General features: G+C 39.9%; 1 protein-coding gene across 5 annotated transcripts in view; it reads left to right on the plus strand.

Annotated features, from left to right (window-relative positions):
- Positions 1 to 2,297: 2,297 nt before the first annotated feature.
- The window catches only part of ush2a (Usher syndrome 2A (autosomal recessive, mild)), a 237,332-nt gene continuing 218,177 nt past the window's right edge, over positions 2,298 to 21,452 (plus strand). The window contains exons 1-5 of one of the 5 annotated variants that reach the window (XM_042395524.1): positions 2,298 to 2,609; positions 8,555 to 9,339; positions 9,971 to 10,185; positions 10,536 to 10,760; positions 14,175 to 14,343. In XM_042395524.1, the coding sequence (XP_042251458.1) occupies positions 8,734 to 9,339; positions 9,971 to 10,185; positions 10,536 to 10,760; positions 14,175 to 14,343 (1,215 nt within the window). In that variant the 5' untranslated portion in view covers positions 2,298 to 2,609; positions 8,555 to 8,733. The other 4 variants (XM_042395835.1, XM_042395601.1, XM_042395761.1 and 1 more) reach the window with 4 other exon arrangements.

Raw genomic sequence — 21,452 nt, forward strand, 5'->3', positions numbered from 1 at the left:
ACTGTATGATTATGTGTATGTGCATTGTGAAGAGAGGCAGGAGGTTAATTCAATCCTATAGAAACGCAGCATGGAGGGGATTGGACAGCACAGCCCTGAGGGTGTCACTGGCCTCAACCCCAATAGGGGGCAGAAAGCGTGCACGCGTGCACACACACACACACACACACACACACACACACACACAATATGGACAGTGTGACTTGAGGGTATGAATTCTGAAAAGCCTAGGAAAAGCCAAATTGTTTTCATATCTAGTTTCTGGTGCATTTCATTCAGAGCCGAGGATGGATAAATGATGAACATGGATTAGAATATATATATATATATATATATATATATAGAGAGAGAGAGAGAGAGAGAGAGAGAGAGAGAGAGAGAGAGAGAGAGAGAGAGAGAGAGAGAGAGAGAGAGAGAGAGAGAGAGAGAGAGAGAGAGAGAAATGCTGCATAGAACAAGGACAAGAAAGAAGAGGACATTTAGAGAGGAGCGGTGATGGAGGAAGAGGGATTGAGGGCATGAGGAGGGGAGAGGGGAAAGGAGTGAATGAAGGCAGAGGTGTATGAGTGTTCACAGAAGTGAACAAAATGGAGAATTTAGACAACAGGATGACATAGGTGCCAGTGGAAAGTGGCAGAGACAGTCATGATAAACCTTACAACAGTGCAGCTACATATCCAAGTTTCACACAGTATAGCTTTTCCTCATATCAATTCTTGCCATTTCACAGCTAGCTCATTGAACAGATAGACTGTTTCACAGAAATACTTTAGCCTGGTGTGTAGCGTTAGGCCAGACTTAACTTTGTTCTTAGATCAGTCTAATGTAAGTTAGATAGTTTCACAAAAATAAAAACTGACGAAACTGAAGCTGAAAAGGTTAGCCACTCAGTATTAAGGGGCCAATGTTTCCATGGCAACAACCAGTGACACCTACTGACCAGTGGCACCCAATGCAAAAAGAACAAAACATGAAACTTAATTTGTGGTTTGTGAACAATGTTGTGGAGCAAGTAATTTGAAGGGAAAGAGTTTTAGAGACTGCAGTAACCTGTTGTGGAATACACTGCAGTAAGAAGACTTCCAAATTTCCAGAATTTTTCCAGTACAATATCCTTGTAACTGTTGGATTCTTCCAAAAGGCAAACATTTCTGTTTTTTCTGATAGTCAAGAACCAGGCCGCTTTGTGCAACAGATCAATTTAAACATCAACTTAAGTTTGACTATCAATTAGTTTTGAGCCATAGGTAAAGTCTGAGTCTATCTCTGTGAAACCGGCCAATGAGAAACTTGATATAACTAATGTCTTGGCAGATGGCCGTAAAAAACGTCTCACTTTTTCACGACATTAGATACTTAAAAAAATAACGGACTGTCAGGGCCTACCTACTTACCTACTACTTTTGCCTTCCCTTGCAATAAGTTTTGAGCCTCTAACTCATAGAGAAAGGCTGAGCTCTGACAGTAGCATAGAGCATGGGTGTATTAGTAGCAATAGTGTGTATTATTGGCGAAAGCTAGTCAACCTATAGTTCTCTACACTGTGTTATGACCGGCTACTGCTGTGGCTGTGACTGAGACTGCTGTGATTATGACTATAGCTTTGGCCCATTGCAGTTGCTGTGATTATTGCCATGGCTGCTGTGGCTTTGGTTATTATGATTACCATGGCTGTGACAATGGCTGTACCACTAAATACATGCAGGGGTTGTGTGTCTGTGTGTGTGTGTGTGTGTGTGTGTGTGTGTGTGTGTGTGTGTGTGTGTGTGTTTGTGTGTGTGTGCATGCGTGCAGTGAAGTGACATGGTTGTGCTGCTTGTGAGCGTTGCAGTGAAGCTATTCTTGAACTCCTGTGGTGTGTATTGGCAAGACATCAGTCATCTAATAGAAGCACTGTGTTCAAATCCTGAGTGTCTGGCTTTATGATGCTTTCTCAGCTGATGTTAAATTAGTAGCTGTGAAGAGTAGCCACAGTACAGCTACAGCAACACTATATCCATAGAAACAGCCACTGTTGCAGCAATAACCATATCTACAGTTCAACCATAGCTCAACCAGCCAGGCATAGCCACGGCTGGTCACAGCTAGTATACTACATTTCCAAAGGTTGAACGTTGAAGGACCAGTGTATAGGATTCAGTTGCATTTAGCAGTGAGTTTACAAATTGCAACTAACTGAAAACACCTCCCCCCTCACCCTACACTTCCAAGCATGTAGGAGAGCCTACGGTGACGGCGAAACTTGCGAAAAACGCGAAAGTCCCTCTCTAGAGTCAGTATTTGGTTTGTCCGTTCTCGGCTACCGTAGAAACATGGCGGAGCAACATGGCGGGTTCCGTTAAAGAGGACCCGCCATGGACGTATAATATCAGCTCTTAATACATCCGTGGGACCCGCTCACTCCGTAGTTATTTGTAAGTTTGTTAACGTTTAAAAAAAATAAAGTCAGGCTTTGTGTGGCCTCTACTGCCACCAGTGGTGATACCGGGCAACTAATTCTGGTGAAAACTCAGCAGCGAGTGTACCCAACTATTCTAATGGGAGGAAACACTATTTGACTGGGAACAGACTTTGACACAGAGAGGAAAGAAAACATGTCTTCAGATGAGGTGAAATGACTTTTCTTTTGGTTCTATTATCATCACATCCCTTGTGCTTATGCTCTCGGTATCGTGACCGTCAACAACTGAACCCACAGCAATTGTGTTATGTAGCGTTACTTGCCGACAGCTAGCGTTGGCTTGCAAAAGCGCACTGATTTACTATCAGCAGGGTCTCGCCTCGGCAGAACTGTAGCCATGGCAACAATCAAGTTAGTGAGAGGCCCAACATGTAATATGTCCCAGTAACGTCCACATCATCTTAGCGCCGAAAATAGAGTATAGTCTGATGGCCGCTGGTATGTATGTAAAGGGCTTTTAAATACCCGACAAACAGGATGGTTTGGCTATAACGGTTACTATTACTAACTATTACTATTCGTGACAAAAATAAAGCCGGTTACGAGAGGTAGTTCGTGTAACTTAGTCTAACGTTGCTGTGCTTTATAGTCACCTTCCTAACATAGGGATATTGAAACGCAGCAACAATCAGTGACAACAGAAAAAAAGTAATGGTTAACGTTAGCTAACATATGCAGAGCAGAAGCCAATGTTGGAAGTTACATTACCGGTGGAGTAAAGCAGACAGCATACATCCACTTTAATTTTGTCATTCTATTTTCCATGCTGTATTTCTGTAATTTGTCTTTCTTGTTCTACTCTGTCACACACAACATCTATTGCATGTCTGTCCGTCCTGGGAGACAGATCCCTCCTCTGTTGCCCTGAGGCAAATGTGTGATTTGTGATACTCAGGGTCAGCTGTTGCTTCACTTCTTTCCACTTTATTATTGTTGGACCATGAAGGGTTAATTCTGTCTGACTCTGTTTGTTTTTTTATTTTTTTGTCCTACAAACCTCCGGCTGATTTTACTTTTTTCTTACCTGTAACACTCAATGCTCCGGTTAATGGTGGCTGTCGAATTTCCACCAACATGTTTGTTTTGGTCGCCGTCCTTCTTGTTCTTATGTTGTATTATGGCTGGTAAACAATAAAGTGAATCACTACCGCCACCTACTGCTGTGAAAGTGTGTCATCGATGTCTTTGGTTTTACGTCGAAACCTTTGTTCTCACCTTGTTGCTTGGGGACACAGATATGACAGTACATTTTTTAATGAGAAATAATTAACTTTTTGTATATTTATCAGAGGTGGAAACTGACTAAGTAGCCTACATTTACTTAAGTGCTGTCCTTAAGTACAATTTTGAGGTTCTTGTACTTTACTTGTTTATTTCCACTTCATAATACTTTATACTTCCACTCCACTACATTTCAGAGGGATATATTGTACGTTCTACTCAACTACATTTATTTGACAGCTGTAGTTACTTTTCAGATGAAGATTTGACACAACCGATAATAAAACAACCTTTTAGAATACAACACATTGTTTAAGATGAAACCAGTGGTTTCCAACCTTTTTAGCTTTTGACGTCTTACAAAAAGCAGTGTGTAGTCGGGGTCACATTCCAGATGTCTGAGTGTGAATAGTGATTTTTCCCTCTAAACTTCTCACGTTTCATTTTAATAAATGTTCAAATGATCCAATATTTACCCAAAAATCAAAGATTAGAGAGAAAGTCCAAAAAACTGAAAACAGATTTGTATATCGGAACTTTGTTTTTTCCTCTTTCCTGAATCATTTCATGACACCTCATAAATCCCTCGGCTTTATCTGGTGACCCTTTGGAAGGGCCTGACCCCTATGTTGGGAACCACTGGACTAAACTAGCTAACTGTATATAAAGTAGTTGAAACTAGCTCCACCTCCAGCAGCTACAACAGTAACATGCTGCTCTTACACTGATGCTTCAGTATTAATAATCTAATGATGTCATATATAATAATATATCAATCAGAGGGATGAAAACAGTACATTTACTTTAATACTTAAAGTACATTTTGCTGCTAATATATATGTACTGAGGTCATCTGACATTATTTCTGCACGCCAAAATCATAATAAAGATTTGAGGAATTTTGGTGTTGCTATTTTTCAGTATACATGCAGACACACATGCACATACACAGAAAGAAATTTGAAATCAGTGGCAGCCAACGCGCTCATGATTTGGCACCATGCTATTACCTTGCTATCACTCAAGAGGTAAAATTGCACTTGAATGCAACACTATGATGCCTAAAAATAATATGTGTATGTGTGTGTGCATGTATGTGGATGTGTGTGTATGTAACATTTCCATATGGACAGCCTAATATTGTATTTTGCATGGAAAAAACACACAGCCCAGCCATCAATTTATTCCACTTTTCCTAATCAGCAGCGAGGCCAAGGATGTCTCCATACATATTCATGCTGCTCTGGAGACTCAGAGAGACGATACATTTACAGCCTACATTTACCATATTACCCTTAATGTTATTAGACCAGCAAACACAATTTAGCCAAATATAAGTCATACATAAGTAATTTAGAAAATGAGACAATATTAATTGTGCGATCGTCATCCAGTTTTAATCCCGTTTGTGTGATAGCACTTCAATTTCTGGAATTGAATGCGCCTGGCTGAATAAATTAGTACAATCAATGTATGACTAGATTCTTTGTCATGTGGACACACTCTGTGCAAATCTATGCAAATGTCTTACGAAGAGAGGATAAGAGAAACTCTTCTTGGCTAACAAAGCTCTTGATGATTGTAGCCTATCTGACATGGTGGTGTGATGTCATTTTCACACTCTCAGAGGGAAAAGAGAGAATAAAAGAGGAGAAAAATATGATGAGGGATACAAAAAGAGAAGGCTTCAAAATCTTCTGTAGGTAAATGATCATGCAGATCATCAGAGGCTACACATGGGTGTCCATGTCGGGTACACCAAGCTTACTTAACAGTTTTTATTGATGCTTGTGTGAGCATTAAAAATATATTATCATTTTGTTGGCAAACAAAAACAGCAGGCAATATTTTCCTCTTTAAATGTATATGTATGTTATTTAAGAGAGTCTCTTATTTCCATTTAGCAAATATCTCTGGTCTGAAGTCATAGATAAGTTCCCTCTACCCTACGTCCACTTGTTATTTTTCCTCACCTGCCTTACTCCCTATATTTCTATATTTCTATCCTCTCCGTCCACAACCTTCCCCTTCTTCCTTCTTCCTACCCCCCTTTTGCTTTCTCCATTTTTTCCCCCCTTTTCCACCCCTTTCCTCCCTACCTCTATCCTAGCCCCTAGCCACCTCCCCTCGCCTCCTCTCCCCTCCCTTTGCTCCTCTCTGCCTGGTATTGATTAGAAGGCGAACCTCTAATCTCCTTAAGGTCATTAGGAACACTTAATTAAAACCTAGTTAGAATGCCTTTGTTCAACCAAAGCAAATTGCAGCTGTTCAAACACGATTAGTATGATAACACAAAAACTTGTCGGCAGGGAAAAAATATAAGAGAGGGTCTTTTTTTGGTAGAAATGTTTACATAATTTAAATGCAGGCCGCTTACGCACACAGTGGAAGTCTAAACCACTGTATACTTCAGTTTGTGCTTTGGCTGTGTGTATTTTGTGATTGTTTATCTTTTCCTAGTGGATGTTCAGCTTTATGAAACTAGAAGATTTATTATAAGTTACTGGGGAAAAATGTAAATTAGAACATTTGTTTAAATCAATGTTTTTATCCATGATGAGTTAGTTCAATGAGAGTGGAATGAATAGAAGCAATAGAAAACTTGCCTATGCTTTATGACATTTCACATAGTTGAGGTTTTATTGGTCCCAAGTGAAACAAAGATAAGATTTCTAAAAAGACAGTTCATCTGATGTGAGGAAAGTGGTCAATTAATAAGATGTGTAACATTTGAGGATGATTTTCTCCTTGTGTCATGCGTCCACACTGTCAGTATTCAGACGTCCTTCATGACCTCACACTGCACGTACAGATTTCACCAGAAGCAAACATTGAGAAAAGAAACAAAACATTTTAAATTTGATTATTTTAATCTACATTGTTACAAGGACAATGAATGAAAACTTGCCAACTCCTTTGCCTGTCCTTTTTTTCCTCCATTTAAATATTTTTTGGAATGAGCTTCCTTCATTTCTCATATTGAGATTTGGAACTAATCACAACTCATTCAGCAGAGTGACTTTAGTAAACACTATGTCAGATCTTCCGTCTCGTCCTCTTTTTGAAAACTGATACTAATTGTAATTGTAAAGGTTTTATTGATCATGCTTTTGATTAATACATCTCCAAAGTAAAAGTGCCCTTGTGATTTGGTGCATTATATGTATTTGGGTTTTTTTGCCTGCTTCTTTCCTGTTTAATGTAATTTCATTTACTCTACACTGCTTACACACATTTTACATTACTTAGCTTATATGTACAAAATATCTTTGCGATTTAGATTTTTTGTTTATTCACTTGAATTTAATTTTGATGAGACTGGAGTTATTAAAACATTTATTCATTTTACAGTTTTACTTAATAAGTGTGTAAAGGATCAGGCCTATAGTTTGTAGAAAGTTGCAACTTGTGTCCATGTTTGACAGCACAGCTGTATAGTAGATGCACATAGTCATAGAGGAATCATGAGTGAATGATTTCACATAATGTGTCCATTCATTCATCCTTTTGCGACATTGTTCCCTGTTTTTTTCCCCCTGGATTTTTAGATGTTTGTCATCCTTCTCATAATGTATGATACCATTAAATCGTGATGTGGTATTTTGGTAAAAACATATTTGACTGATATTATATGATTATGGTTTCCAACCCACACACTCTCTGGCCGGAGCGGATCACCGTCGCCTAGCGACGGCGGTAGCGTTGCTGTTTCCTCTGAGAGCCACTTGTCTGAAACCCAGACGCATCCCACGTAGGTGGGGGGTAAAGCATTACTAGCAGGCAGGGGGTAATTATTTAAATCGCGTATTAATGCCTTGCTGTCACGGACAATCTTTAGTATTCTGTAACAGATGCAAAACGGATATGTCGCACTGTTTGTTCTCATGCCGCCCCCGCGGCTCTCAAGTTTGCGTTACTTGGTCCACAACAGTGTAACGCTCCATCGTCGTTACTTTGTGCCCAATATCCTGCCGCCTCTGCTCTGCGCTGCTGGCCAGATGGCGGCTCGCTGTAATCTCCTTAACACCGCGCGCCGCATGTTCAGAATGAGGTAAGACAGGAAGAAAAAAGAGGAGCCTCGTCAAGTAAAATTGTACTGGCATTCAGTCTAGGCTAGAACAACGGATAAAGTCATGTTTGGAAAGGACTATTTTTTCTACTGGAGCGGCGTCTGCTGTCGCTGACAGACAGGTGTGTGGAGAAATACAGGTAGCTTGTTTTGTCCGACTCATGCCAGAGCAACAAGTTGAATGTTTGTTGACGCTGCACTTGTGATGGGGATAGAGCTATGTGCTGGGAATCCACAACAACAGGTAAACCATGAGGAACTACCAGATATTATAGCGTGTTACCATATCTGCTTAGATTTACACATTTGTACAGCATATATCAATACATAGTAGCACCGTTATTAGATACACTGTGAGCTTTTACATCTATTTTTCTAACCGACATAATGGGCAAGAGGGTCCAAGTAATTCAACACTGCAGAGATGACTGTACTGCTGGCCTCTTTTTGTGTGTCAAAATGTGAAATTGAAGCTGATAAGTATTGTAATGAAGAGAGCTTTGGCCTAAGCCTCAATTTCCAACAAACCTATGTGAAAAACAGCCCAATTGTATAAAAACCTGGAGGCCAGATGCCAGGAGGAAAAAAGGGCATGTTTAATTCAATGGAAAATGAAGAAAAAGAGGAAAGCAATGTAGCAGTATCAGTTGAGCTGTGCCTCCATCAAGCTGTACATGGTAGTGTAGGCTTTGGCTTGGGAATAGCCTGCATGGCATTTCAGTCTCCGCAGATTTGTCTCATGTTGGATTTTGGTCTGACCACGTCTCTCTTTCCCTCTCTCCTTCTCTCTTTTCCCTCTCTAGATTGTGAAATCCTACCTATCATGTGAAGGCTTTGGTTGTGGTTCGTGTGTGAGGATGTGTGTGTGTGTGGGGGTGCGAGGGACAGAGACAGTGTAACGGAGAGCTAAGCTTCGTAGCCTCACCCCGGGGGCACTGGCCTGTAAAAAGAAATGTCCCTGTAACCCTGGAACCATGAAACCATGACAGCCATCACTTATTCAAGCACTGCTCGAAGACCTCCGAAAGAAATCCAGGTTCTTGAACATCCCTCTGCCTCTAGGAATGTTCCAGAACCCGTGTCCAAGAGTCTAGATCCTCGGAACATGCAGGAGCAACTGCAGAATCAGATTCTGGATTCTTGTGGGGTCAAAGGCCGGAAATGGTGTGAAGAGAAAGAAGGCCGGAAAAATGAAGGAGGAAAACTGCAGAGGAAGAGACAAACATGGGGCAGAGGAGTCAGCAAAGAAAGGATGAAGAGAGGAGGAAAAGAGCAGCGAGGCAACAGGAAAGTTGGAAAAGATCGTAAAGGAAGCTGGGGAGAATGGGTGGACGGGAAGGACAAAAGTGAGACAGACGTCTCTGGGATTCTGTCAGTAGCTGAAAGAGATGATGAGACCAAGCAGAGTGAGAAATGGATGGAGAAACGCAAGAGCTGGTCTGCCTTTTTGTGGAAGTTCCCCTTGAAGAACGGCACTGCGGAAGAGATGAAGAAAGAGAAAAACATGAAAGGGATGAGGCATCGTCATATCTTCCTCTGGTTACCTCTCTTCTTCCTCAGCCTGTGTCCAAAACCTGCTTCATCACTGGTAAGTAGATCCAAAGTCTGTGGAATAGTGAGTAGTGGATTATTGAATGACTATTAAATTGAACTTTTTCACAGCAGACATTTTGACTTCTCCTAGTAGGAAAGCACTGTTTTATTCAAGTGTCCCATTAAGTCACGACAGTGAGCACACACGCACAATACCAGGACCCTGAAACTGAAGCAGCGAGATGGAATTCAGCGATTATTTTGTTTTGTTTTTTTACACCGGTGCTTTTCCCATTGTCATATGTCAAAATGTCGTCTGTGAAAATATTGGAAGCTACTGTAAAATTAATGACTATACAATATGTTCTCTGTGTCTTTTATTCTCTTTCAAAGTTATTGATAATTTTATTGAGAACAACTGTCCTTACACATTTTAAATGCACTGCATACAAACAGTACATAACATGTAATGGTAAGAGATTTATCCACAAAATGTGTTCTGTAACCAATATTCTATTTCATTTTATAGCACTTTGAATGAGATTCTTCAAATTGCTAAAATGGCATGATAGGTTATTATTGTATCCAAATTTTTCATATTGCTGTTGCCACAAATAAGTAAACAATGCAAGAGAGACTCAGATTAAAAGGAAAGATCACACTTGTTTAACCTTCTTCATTCCCAGGGACACTTCCCACGAATGGAGAACATCGCTGCCTTCAAACCTGTGTCCACCTCTCCGGCTCGTTCCACCTGTGGGCTTCCAGAGCGGAGCAGCTACTGCCAGTCAGCCTCCTCACAGACTGAGCTGCTGATGTGCTATCAGGCCTTCTGTATCCAGGAGTGTCCTTATAGATCTTCTACACCTCCATACGCCCCACTGCTACTACCAGCACACAGGTAATTAGATGATTTGTTCAAATTCATAGGAATGTTCTTAAGGTTTTTTAGAAGCCTACATGATTCTTCATGACCTCTGCCCTTTCAGTCTGTGCAAAATTAAAAAAAAATATACTTGTGTCGGCTAGTACGGTGTTAATGCATTATGTTCAGGAATAAATCAGGAGTCGAGGTGTTTAATTTTGGTTTGATTTGGCTGTGCTGTAATAGATCTTTTATAATATATCTAATATATCTCTCTAATTTAACATATGACTGTCTTGCATACTGTATATTCATGAGTGATGTAACACACTTTTAAGGTCCTTTAAGGAGAAAATATTAACCTATTCTTTTTTTTCCTACACCAGGGGTACTTGTGTAACTGAAGACACTAATGACACTCGTCCTGGGATTCAGACAGAGTATGAGACTCGAACCACCTCCGGCTCAGACAGGGTTTCTAGCAGATCCGGTAGTGTGATGTTTCGGCCAGTCCAGCAGGGATGTCTGGTCTCTCCCCCCTCACAGAATCTGGGAGCTTTAGGATCCCTCACCCTGGCATTGTGGATGAAACCAAGCTCTCCTGGGGAGATGTGAGTTTAACTTTTGTAATTTCTCTGAAAGAAAAAGAATAGCTGTTAGTTGAATAGTTGGAGACATCATGCATTCTTTTACAGTAATAGAAGTATCAAGTAGAAGTATCTATTTACAAATGTTATCTTACAGTACATAATGTATGCTGAGCATTACAGAAGGTATGGATACATAATTGATGGATGGATGGATCTTATTTAGCTACTTCTCTCTCTGAATCTGCTGTAACTCTATTAAATGACATATTTTCTCTTATTTAATGCAAAGACGCAAAGGTCAAATACAGAGAAGCTGTGCATGAGTGTACATGGCAGGCAGTTGGTGTTGTCTGTGTGTGTATGACTGTATATAAGAAAACATATTAATTGAAATTCTGATTTTGATCGAAGTCAATGATCTAAACTCATCACAGAATGTGATTCATTATAAACAGTACTGAACTGAGAAATATAACAGGTTTAAAAATGTTAAATTGTATGTTAGCCAGTGATAAGTTGTATAAATAACTGATGGATAGATTGATCTTAGCTAGCTATTAGTTTCTGATGTCAGTGAAAATGATGAGCCCTAAAGACACGTCATTTTTATGGGAGCAATAACATTGTGTTACATTTAGCAAGCTTTGGTAAAACTGGTTACAGAAGTGGCTCTAATAGCTCTAACAGTTATCAGACAGTGCACATTGCCTAGTTAAAAACATGTTGTTACTCAGTTAGCTGTGTTTTTTGTATACTTTTAACACTGGGTCACAGTTCAGGTACCTAAAAACTGACTCAGGGCAGAACACACATGGTGAAAAAATTGTCTTTTGTGGGTAAAAAGGCATTTTTATGTTGGCAAAGAAAAGGCAGTCAGACCAATTGAAAAATCTAGAGGTCTGAGGCAGACGCACAGTCATCAGAACGGGAACAGATAGGTAGGAGGAAGGGATGGCTGGTGATTTGGTAAGGCATGGCACGTCTGGAATGATGTGGTTAGTTAGTTTATACAACACAGAGACTGACCAGATGAACCAGAGGCAGAACAGGAAAGAGAGGAGGATGAAGAAACAATGTCTTGTACTGTATGTATTTTATTAAGTTTAAACATTTATTACAACTTACACTGTAATTAAAGATGGGGTTTATTTGTTCTCCATGTATCTCACAGTGACATTAAAACCATTTTTAAAACAGAAACGGGAAATAAGCATTCAAATAGTTAATTCTCCTGCTTTTTAAAATAGACACTTGTGTGTGTCATGTGCATGATTCACAAATACCGATGTACAGAAATAGAATAGTCTAACACCATCAAATACAGCTTCCCTGCCAGAACACACTGCTGTCCTGATGCATAGTGAAATGTCTGTTCTGATATATCTAAAATGATTTTCAAACATTGAAAAGAAAGTGAAAGCTCTGCGGTATTGATCTAATAACAAGGAACAACTGGGTCAGGTCTGGTCAGGTCAATATCACCATCAGGAAATGTTAGCCAACTGCCTGTCATGTCCTACTTAGACATGTTGTTTGTGAGAGACAGGGGATGAGAGTGTGTTCATATGTTTCAGACAGGGTTGAGATGGTGCAGAGTTACACACACTGAGATCAACTTGCAATCACACACACACATGCATGCACACACACACACACACAAAAGGTACATGTACGCACAGAAAGAGATCAGTTAGCTCTGCTCGGCAACTCTATCTCCTTCTCCATCATGCAACACTTAAAGTAGATTGTGTCGAACAACATTGACTGCTTTGTTTAAAAAAAATGAGCTACAATGCATGCATGGCCACTTGGATTGTATTTGTTATAGTGTTCATGAATGAAACTTAGCTAGTAATGTAGTTGTTGTTAGAAATACACATCTCTTTGACTACTATACAATGACAATTGAAAGATTAGATAAATTACTTTGCTAATCAGGACACATAAAATTATGTAGTGAATCTGTCTTAGAACATGATCAGGAAATGTTGGCTTTATGCGAATAAACTAATAAATGGTTTTGTTGAAGAGATAAAGTACGTCAACATTCACATATTCAGCAATGTGATGAAAAGATAAACGTGACTGATAACTTTGCAGTGGTGTCAGGTCTGAAGAAAGACCAAGTGCAACACTAGACAGGTTGCATGTGTACTCTAGTAACTGACTGGATGTTCAGTTTAAATGTGGCTGTCAGTTAAGTTAAACCCTCAGAAGGAGAATCAGACTAAGATCAGATCCCTCTTTTAAATTTCATGCTGTGATTTTGTTTGTGAAGTTGTCTGTCCAGGGATTCTTGTCTCGGTGTGCCGAACACGACACCTGTACGGCTGAAAGCATCTGAATGGAAGTAATATCTCTCCCCCCACTCTGTCCCCTTCTCTCTCTCTCTCTCTCTCTCTGTTGCTGTCATTGGCTATCAGTCTTTTGTTGTACAGACGATCATGGCTGCCATCAAAGAAGCCAGATGAAAGGAGGTCTCTATCCTCACCTCTGTCCATCTCTTCTCACCCCTCTTTTTGTCTCTCTCTCTCTCTTTCTCCCCTCCTTCTGAACAATGAACAGAGCCAGCCACCTGTTCTTACAAATGATAGTTTTGACTGTACAAAGGCTTCACTTTCAGAAATTGATTATTAGGTTATGTTTATAGTTTAGCATGGTTACAATTACTAGACTTTTTGTATATGGACAATACATGGCAGAAATGCACAAACACGTGATGTTAAATATAACAGAGAGACTGATTTGTTGGCATTATTACAAAAAAGTTTGTAAAAGTTTTTTTGCTCCTCCCAGCTGTTGACGCCTTGTCTTTTTCTTTGTTCTGCCCCAACATTGGATTAAATAAATCAGAATTCTTATATAAAAAGCAAAAGCACCTTTGACACAAGAAGCATTCTCAGTCCACTAAATCATATTTATATCAGATATAACTCTCACCAATTTGTACTTTATTTCTTCTTGCACTTATTCTCTATCTGTCCCACTCACAGGTTAACACACACACACACACATGCATGTGAAGACATTCATACACATGCTCTTTTTCTCATGCATACATCTATCTGTGATTTATAGGGTATGCTGCTCTGGGTTCATAAAAGCCATGATTTCCCATAAAATGTCAGCGATGGTGGTTAATATGACACGTGGAGGGTGTGCGTGTGTGTGTCTGCACCCAGTGTAGCAGCAGAAACCTAGCAGTCATGTAAAATATTAATATTCCATGTGTAAATGTCAGAATGAGAGACTGCACGTAGTGGCGCTCGACTCCATGGGTTTTGGAGTCCACTCTTCTTTGTGTTTTCTGGGTTAAGCTGAAACAATTCCTCACTGCCAAATATTCAAATGGACTGTCTCCTACTGCTGAAATAGTGAATAAATTCATAAATATTGTTTATTGACACTGTATATATGTGTGTTTTTGTTTCTTAGGATGCTGCTGGAGAAGAGCTCAGGGCAGAAGTTAGTTTTTTCTGTGACCGTGTCTGAGCAGGTGGTCACCCTGCGGTACGGTCAGTCCAGCAGTCAGACTCTTCTAATGGTCAGCTTCAGAACAGAGGGACGACTTGCACCGGAGAGGTGGACGCACCTTGTTTTGCAGGTAACAAAACACACACGTTACATCAAAAACACATACACAGACAATTCCTTACACTTTCCATACATTTAAAAAGCATGCACAGTATGTCCCATGTGGAAAACTAACTGCACCCCACTTATTCTCTGTGAAGTTCATTCATTTATTCATTTCTAATTGGTGGTTACAGCAGACATGTGATGATACTAAATAATTATTGTTCTCAAAAATAAATTATATTCCGTAGTGATGCATCAGTGATATTTCTTAGGTAAAGATCCTTAGGTAAAAGAAAAAAAATATATAAAAGGAAAAACTTTTAATTTCTGTAAGTAGTGTATGTAATATAACTAGGGCTGGGCGATATCGACAAAATCAAATATCGCAATATTTTTGACCAGATACCTCAATATTGATATTGTGACAATATTGTAGGGATGACTAATGGTGCTTTCACAAAATATTTATACAATGAGATTTTTGATAAATAATCATCAGTAATGTGGATATAATGACTAAGTGGGTAAAGGCAAATAATAGAACAGCTACAACAGTCTGGTAAGTTCAGAAAATTACATAATTTCTGTAATGCAGTCTTTAAGACCAGGAAAAGACAACACTGATGCCATATCACGATATTATGATATCCAAAATCTAAGACGTTATCTAGTCTCACATCACGATATTGATATAGTATCGATATATTGTCCAGCCCTAAATATAACCATGTATGAATTTATTTCATTTTATTCATTTTCTTTTCTTTACTTCTTTTTCGTTATTTTCTCAGAACAGGTTGACCCAAGTGGTACATCAACTAGAAATTTTAGAAGGCATTAGAGGTTAGAAATAGAAGGCTGTCATGGACAAAAAAGGCTTTCATTAGCTCTGATTTTTTCTGAAATGGCAGCTATTGGAGTGGGAAAGAGTCTTGAGACCCCAAATGATTGTGTGTGTGTGTGTGTGTGTGTGTGTGTGTGTGTGTGTGTGTGTGTGTGTGTGTGTGTGTGTGTGTGTGTGTCTAGTCTGTTTAAGAGTATCATTTTACAGATTGCTCCACTGGACAATCTCTCTTTCAGCATCTCTGAATAACACCAGGGCTAGTAGGGAAGAAAACATGGTCACCATGACAAGCCTTATCACTATAAGTGTCTGTAATTTAAGTTGTTTGATTGTCTGCTTTTTATCTGTATAATCTTTGGACCCACATTTTTATTTGACCTGGCACCAGTTTTTGAGAGCCCTTATTACAGTTTGTCTGCAACACATTTTCAAAACAAAGCACAGGTGATCGATTTGAAAGAATTTACATTTACTACATTTCATGTGGTAAATGTAAAATGTATGTAGCAAATCACAAAAAGTAATGGAAGAACAAAATCTCACGTCCTCTTTTGAATTAGATGTGTAGCAGTTGGGTGTCTTGGCCTGCCCAACATCTTTTTGTTGTAATATACTATACAGCTCTACATGATCATGGATCAGCTCTCCTTTACTGTTCCTCTAGTGCTGAGCAGCTATAATGTAATATAGTAAAATGTATTATACCACCACTGAAATGCTAGAAAAGGTTTTTCTATGAAACTGAAGATGATTGTTTTGAGGTTGTATTTACAGCAAACAACAACAGATTAACAGGGCAAAGGGGAGCAGATCAGAATCTAGTGAATCTTCTGTCTGTAATAGCTACTTATGGATGATTATGACAGTCATATTTCAAACTAAGTTTCCAGTAATTAACTTTTTTCTTGGTTTAACACATCCATCTGTGTATTCTATAACAAGCAAAGTATAGTTTTAAAAATAGCAATGAAAGTGCCAAATGCAAGTAGATAAAAGGAATGTGTATTCATTGTTTTTTTTGTTTTTTTGTTTGTTTTTTGGTTTAGCACAATTTAAGGCTAGAGTGAGAAGCCAGGAATAAAGCCAGGTTATACATGGTGACCAATACTTAAAGGGAAAATTATTGTGCCAGGTCAGAAAATCTAATTCGACTGCTTTGTTTACTTGCTGGCTGATTGGTGTTGATGCATAGTACAGTAATTTAGCAGTTCAGAGTGTTGTTAAATGTGCTAAATGTGGCGCTGCTGATGGCTCAATCGCTCGCAACTCTGTGTGTACAGTATGTGTGTATTCCCCCGTAGGGATCAGGTGTTTATATATGTCTATTTACAGTATATATGTGTGTTTCACATGTCCATGTAGGCATGTGAAACTATAAGGCTCGTAGGCATTTTGCTGTAAGCACGTTTTGCTTGTGTGGCTTGGAGGTGTTTTGCAACTGTGTGTATGTGTGTGTGTGTGTATTCTCGTGAATCAGTCTGCCTTTAGTTTAATGGTTATGGTGATGTGATCTGCTTTGACCATTCAGAAGAATAACATAATCATCCTGGACACTCAAACACCATTCGCATACTCCCGTTCTCATGCATGCACACACACTTATCTACTCACTCTCTCACTCATACACACAGATACACACTCACATACTCACAGTTCAGCGATAATTTGTAGCAGTCTGTCAGCCACAATACAGACATTACCCTATGAAGGAGCTGGGTAATTTAGAAACCATCCTACACACACACACACACACACACACACACACACACACTTCACACACACACACGCACATACACACACCAGTCATCTGTCGGTTTGAAAAGCTCAAAACACCAAAAAAGACAGTCAAAAGGAATACGGGTTTCCAAGTGCCAGGAGCAATTCACACACACACTCACATACACACATGCACACATGTACACACATGGTGCCACGAGCAAGGTGCTGTAGGGATGCTGGTGCTCCCTAGGTAGTTGTCTTATCTGATTATGGTAACGATGTAGAGAATAGTAGAGGAAAAAGAGGTAGCCTGGGGGAGGGTGGGATGGATTGAGAGAGGAGGAGAGAGGGGGGGAAGTGAGGGAAGTGGTTCAGTGTAGTGTGGTGATAATTTGAAGTCAGTATACTGTGGGACTTTCTGTACATTTTAGCAGAATTAATATTATGTATAATTAATTGTTGATATATACGCATACATACATACATACACATGATTTCGCCCAGTACAAAAACTGGAAGTGATAAGCAAGGCTCATTTATTATAAAAGAAATAAAATAAAATTGTGGCATTATTAATGCAAGTAGCTAACCTCGATAGGTAAACCAGGGTGCAGGTCCCCCCCCATGGCGTCCTGAGCCATGTGACGCTGGTGTTTAGACGATGGCTGCCTCTTACCACCATCTTTAGTCGTGATTAACAGTCTGGCTGGGTAGTGCAGAGCAGGGTTTAAGCCAAGGTTGTAGAGGTCCCTCATTACATTTGGCATGCATCTCCAAAACCTCCAAAGTTTAGCTTAGCTTCTGAGAGGGAGTCTCAGAAGCTACCACCAGACCTTTAGTCTGGAGCTTGTGGAAGCAGATTATGACTCATCTGGGTTTCTCCCTGGGCTTTGGTTTAGCGGCGAGGGCTGCAATTTAGCATTGTCACCAGCTAGGTCTGTACACTTCGTCTCTAAGGCCTGAATGCTCTGGCTAATCATTGCTGAATTTAATTTGAGAGAACCAATTCGCTGTTTGTGGTCTGAGAGTCTGAATTATGTCCAGCATTGTTTCAATGGCTACAAACACTGACTTCAAATCAGCTCATAGGGTGACTCTGTGATGTTCGAGCAGAGCAGTCAGAGCAGACATGTCTGTGTCACTAACTGAAAAGTCAGCTTTCTTGGTATTATCTTTTTTTGACTGTTTGCTGGACCCCAAAGTAATGGCTTTGTCAAAAACAGTACAAAAAAGTACTCTGTTTGGTAGAAGGCAACAAATAAGTGAATACTTGGGCAAAAACATGACTTCATAGTGTTAGTTATGGGAGCATAGAACAGAAGCAACTCCTTTGAAGTCTAGTTTACCATTTTAATTAGTATTATACATATACATATATATTACAGGGGCTGTCAGTTTGTGCATCCCATCCAGAGTCTCCTCACATTAATTAATGGTGTTATCGGCTGTAACTGCCAATTTACTGCCATGAAACTAGAGGCTCTTGATGTTGTTATTGTCATGTTCACCTGCGCCCAATCCACTGTAAATGCAGTACTGTTGAGAGGAACTGAATAACTTCTGTATACCTAGTGAGTGAGTGAGTGAGTGAGTGGGCTTTACAGAGAGGCAGTTATCTAATATGCCTCAATGGCATGCTGTTCTATTATGTTATTGTAGTGAAAGGGGAACACACAACCTAAAAGTTGGAGATGTACTGTAAGTCTTATGGGAAATCTAGACATTGGAAAGGAAAATAATTCATGATTTAAATAACTTTGGGGTACTATCTTTTAGAGTACTTGTGATTGACTGTGTGCCTGGAGGACCCCCAGAGGGGTCTGTCTGTTAGTGCCTGAGCAAATCAGCATTATCGGAAGAGGCAGTGGCAGGGACAACCAGTCACACCGGTCCCATCACGACCAAACACAGCAGCATGAATGTTTAACACTTGTGTGTGCACACACGTATACACACTCCCTTTTTGTCTTACTTTCTTACCATTAAACACACACACACACATACATAACCTCCACACGAGATACCCAATTAAACACAGAAACGGCAGGTTGCTTTTTTGTCAAAGGTCTCTTGCCTATTGATAAAGAGAGAGAGAAGAGAGGAGAAACAGAACTGTTAAGAAAATATGAAGTGGTACTACAGCTCTGGAGCAAAGTCTTACGTGAATGTTGGTAAACATGTATTTACCGTAACCAGAAGTCACCTATAAATGGTCAAATGTGCGTTCAGTGTCCCATGTCATGACTTAGGATTCTTAGAGTAACTCCCTTTTTCGCTTGATTTTGGTTAAGCCCCTATTTTAGTGCAGGTGCAGGATTCGTCTTCAGTAGTGTTAATACAGACAGTGCATGCATTATCTCAATATACCCCACTCCCAACTTTCAGTATTTGAACCTTCAAGACGAGGGTACTGCTACTGTGACAGGCTGCTTAATGAATGTAAAGCATCTGTAAGGTATGTGTTTACTGTAAGAGTAATGTAACATTTGATATAAAGAGAGGAAAGAAATAGGACACATCAAAACCTTATGCAGATGGTTGATGACATATGCGGTAGCAGAAAAGAAAGTGTTTTTTTTAGTGTGTGCGGCTCCCTGGCAAAAAAGGCAACATTTTCACTCACACACATACAAACTCTCACACAGTCCTGCACACTTTTCTCTCTGTCCCATGTAGCATGACAGAGACAGATTGTGAGACAGATGAGTATGTGCGTGTGTGTGTGTACGTGTGTTCATGTGCATAGACTATATGTACAGGCATGGGGGCACTATTTGTGCATGTTTCTGTAGGCTATGCGTGTGTGTTTGCGTGCATGTAATTATATGTGTGTGTGTGCATATGTGTGGTTGTGTGCATGTGTGTGAAGGTGAGGCAAGGTTGTTACGTAGGGGTGAAGCGGACACCTCTATGTTTGCCCTCTGCCTGCTGGCACAGGAAGCAAAAGGGCACAAGGCTGGCATCAATTACATAGTGAGAGAGAAAGGTGTGTGTGTGTGTGTGTGTGTGTGTGTGTGTGTGTGTGTGTGTGTGTGTGTGTGTGTGTGTGTGTGTGGTGGGGTTCAGGTTTTTCTGTCTTTAAATTCATTGATTTATTTATTTATTTTACATCAGCGTTTCATCCCAGTGTGCAATGTGGCTAGTGAGAGCAAGGCACTAGCACAGCCAGGGTTAGTGGTGTCATTCCCACTGGAGCTTTGAGATATGAGTGCTAAAAATGTATGCAGCAAGGGCAGAAATATCCACTAAAGTACAAGTTTCATGGCATAGGTTAGTAGCGCTATTAAACGCAAAACAAATAAAATATAACCACAATATTGTAAATGATAAACAAATCATATCAATATCAAACAAATGTTTCTGCCTAGTGCTACAATTCTGCACAGGCCTGAAATTGAGACCCTGAACCTGCTCATACTTCTGTCTGTAAGACCCAACCTTACTGAACCCACTGCCAAATTTAAAGGATAACTGGTTTATTTCAACCTGATCTATTTTCCATAAATGTGGCCATCGTGGCTCTATGGGTCATGCTGACTTTGCACTCACCAGCTCGATTATAGAGATTTGGGGAAATGGCTTATATCGGGCCGAGCTGTCTGAGCCTCCTACAGCTTTCCAAATAAACATCGTTTAACAACATTTGTCTCAGAGAAATTGCTGTCCTCAATTTGACTGAAGATTAAGATAGGGCCCTTGATTTGCTCAACTCAGACTGCTGCTCAGATTTTTCACTTATATCAAAATCACTATGGAGACAGATCTTTTTGTGGATCTTACAGTGACCAATAACTTTTTCAATGTACATATGCACATGTGAGTGTGCATATGTCTGTCTTATTTTAAGACAGACTTGAAAAAATATGATCCAAATCCGAACGCGACCCGAAATACAAAAGCTGGAATGGATCCAAAACCTGATACTTTCTCGATCTGATACCTGAAACCCTGTGTAGATCTGTTGGGTAGCAGAACTCTACCCAGTGCATCTAAGCCTTGGTCCAAAATAATTTTTCTGCACATCTCTCCCCTCTCATAATGTGATAGTGTACAGTATATGTTCCTCCTTCCTTCCTTCCCTCCCATGAATGCCTCTCTTTTTTTTTAAAGAGACCCCTCTTTGCTTTCTGCTTAGAAAGAAAAAGTCTTAGAGACTTATGGTCTTTATTAAAAGGTTGGCATGTCATCTTATATATATGTCCCCCCTCTTTCTTTTTCTCTCTTTATCTTTTCTCTCAGCTTTTTTTTCTTCCTGAAGACGACTTTCCCTTTCTCTCTTTCTCTGCCTCATCTATCTCTCCTTCTCTTCCCCCTGTTTCATTGTCTCTCCCCCTCCACCTTCTTTGTCCTTCCCTCTTTTACTCTCATTTTCCTTACACACACACTGTCTCTCTCTCCCTCTCCATCTCCCTGGAGACAATTTTCTTTTCTTAAATAAACTGTCATAGCTAGTGTTAAATTATGGGCCTTACATGGTGTGAGCGCGGCAAGGCAAAGGCATGGGGCCCTGGGCTGGTATAAAACATGGATAATATGCTGTGAGAGGTAATTGTATCTTTTAGCGCTGGGAT

This window comes from Thunnus maccoyii, chromosome 1 (genome assembly GCF_910596095.1).
Source record: "Thunnus maccoyii chromosome 1, fThuMac1.1, whole genome shotgun sequence".
NCBI classification, from domain to species: Eukaryota; Metazoa; Chordata; class Actinopteri; order Scombriformes; family Scombridae; genus Thunnus; species Thunnus maccoyii.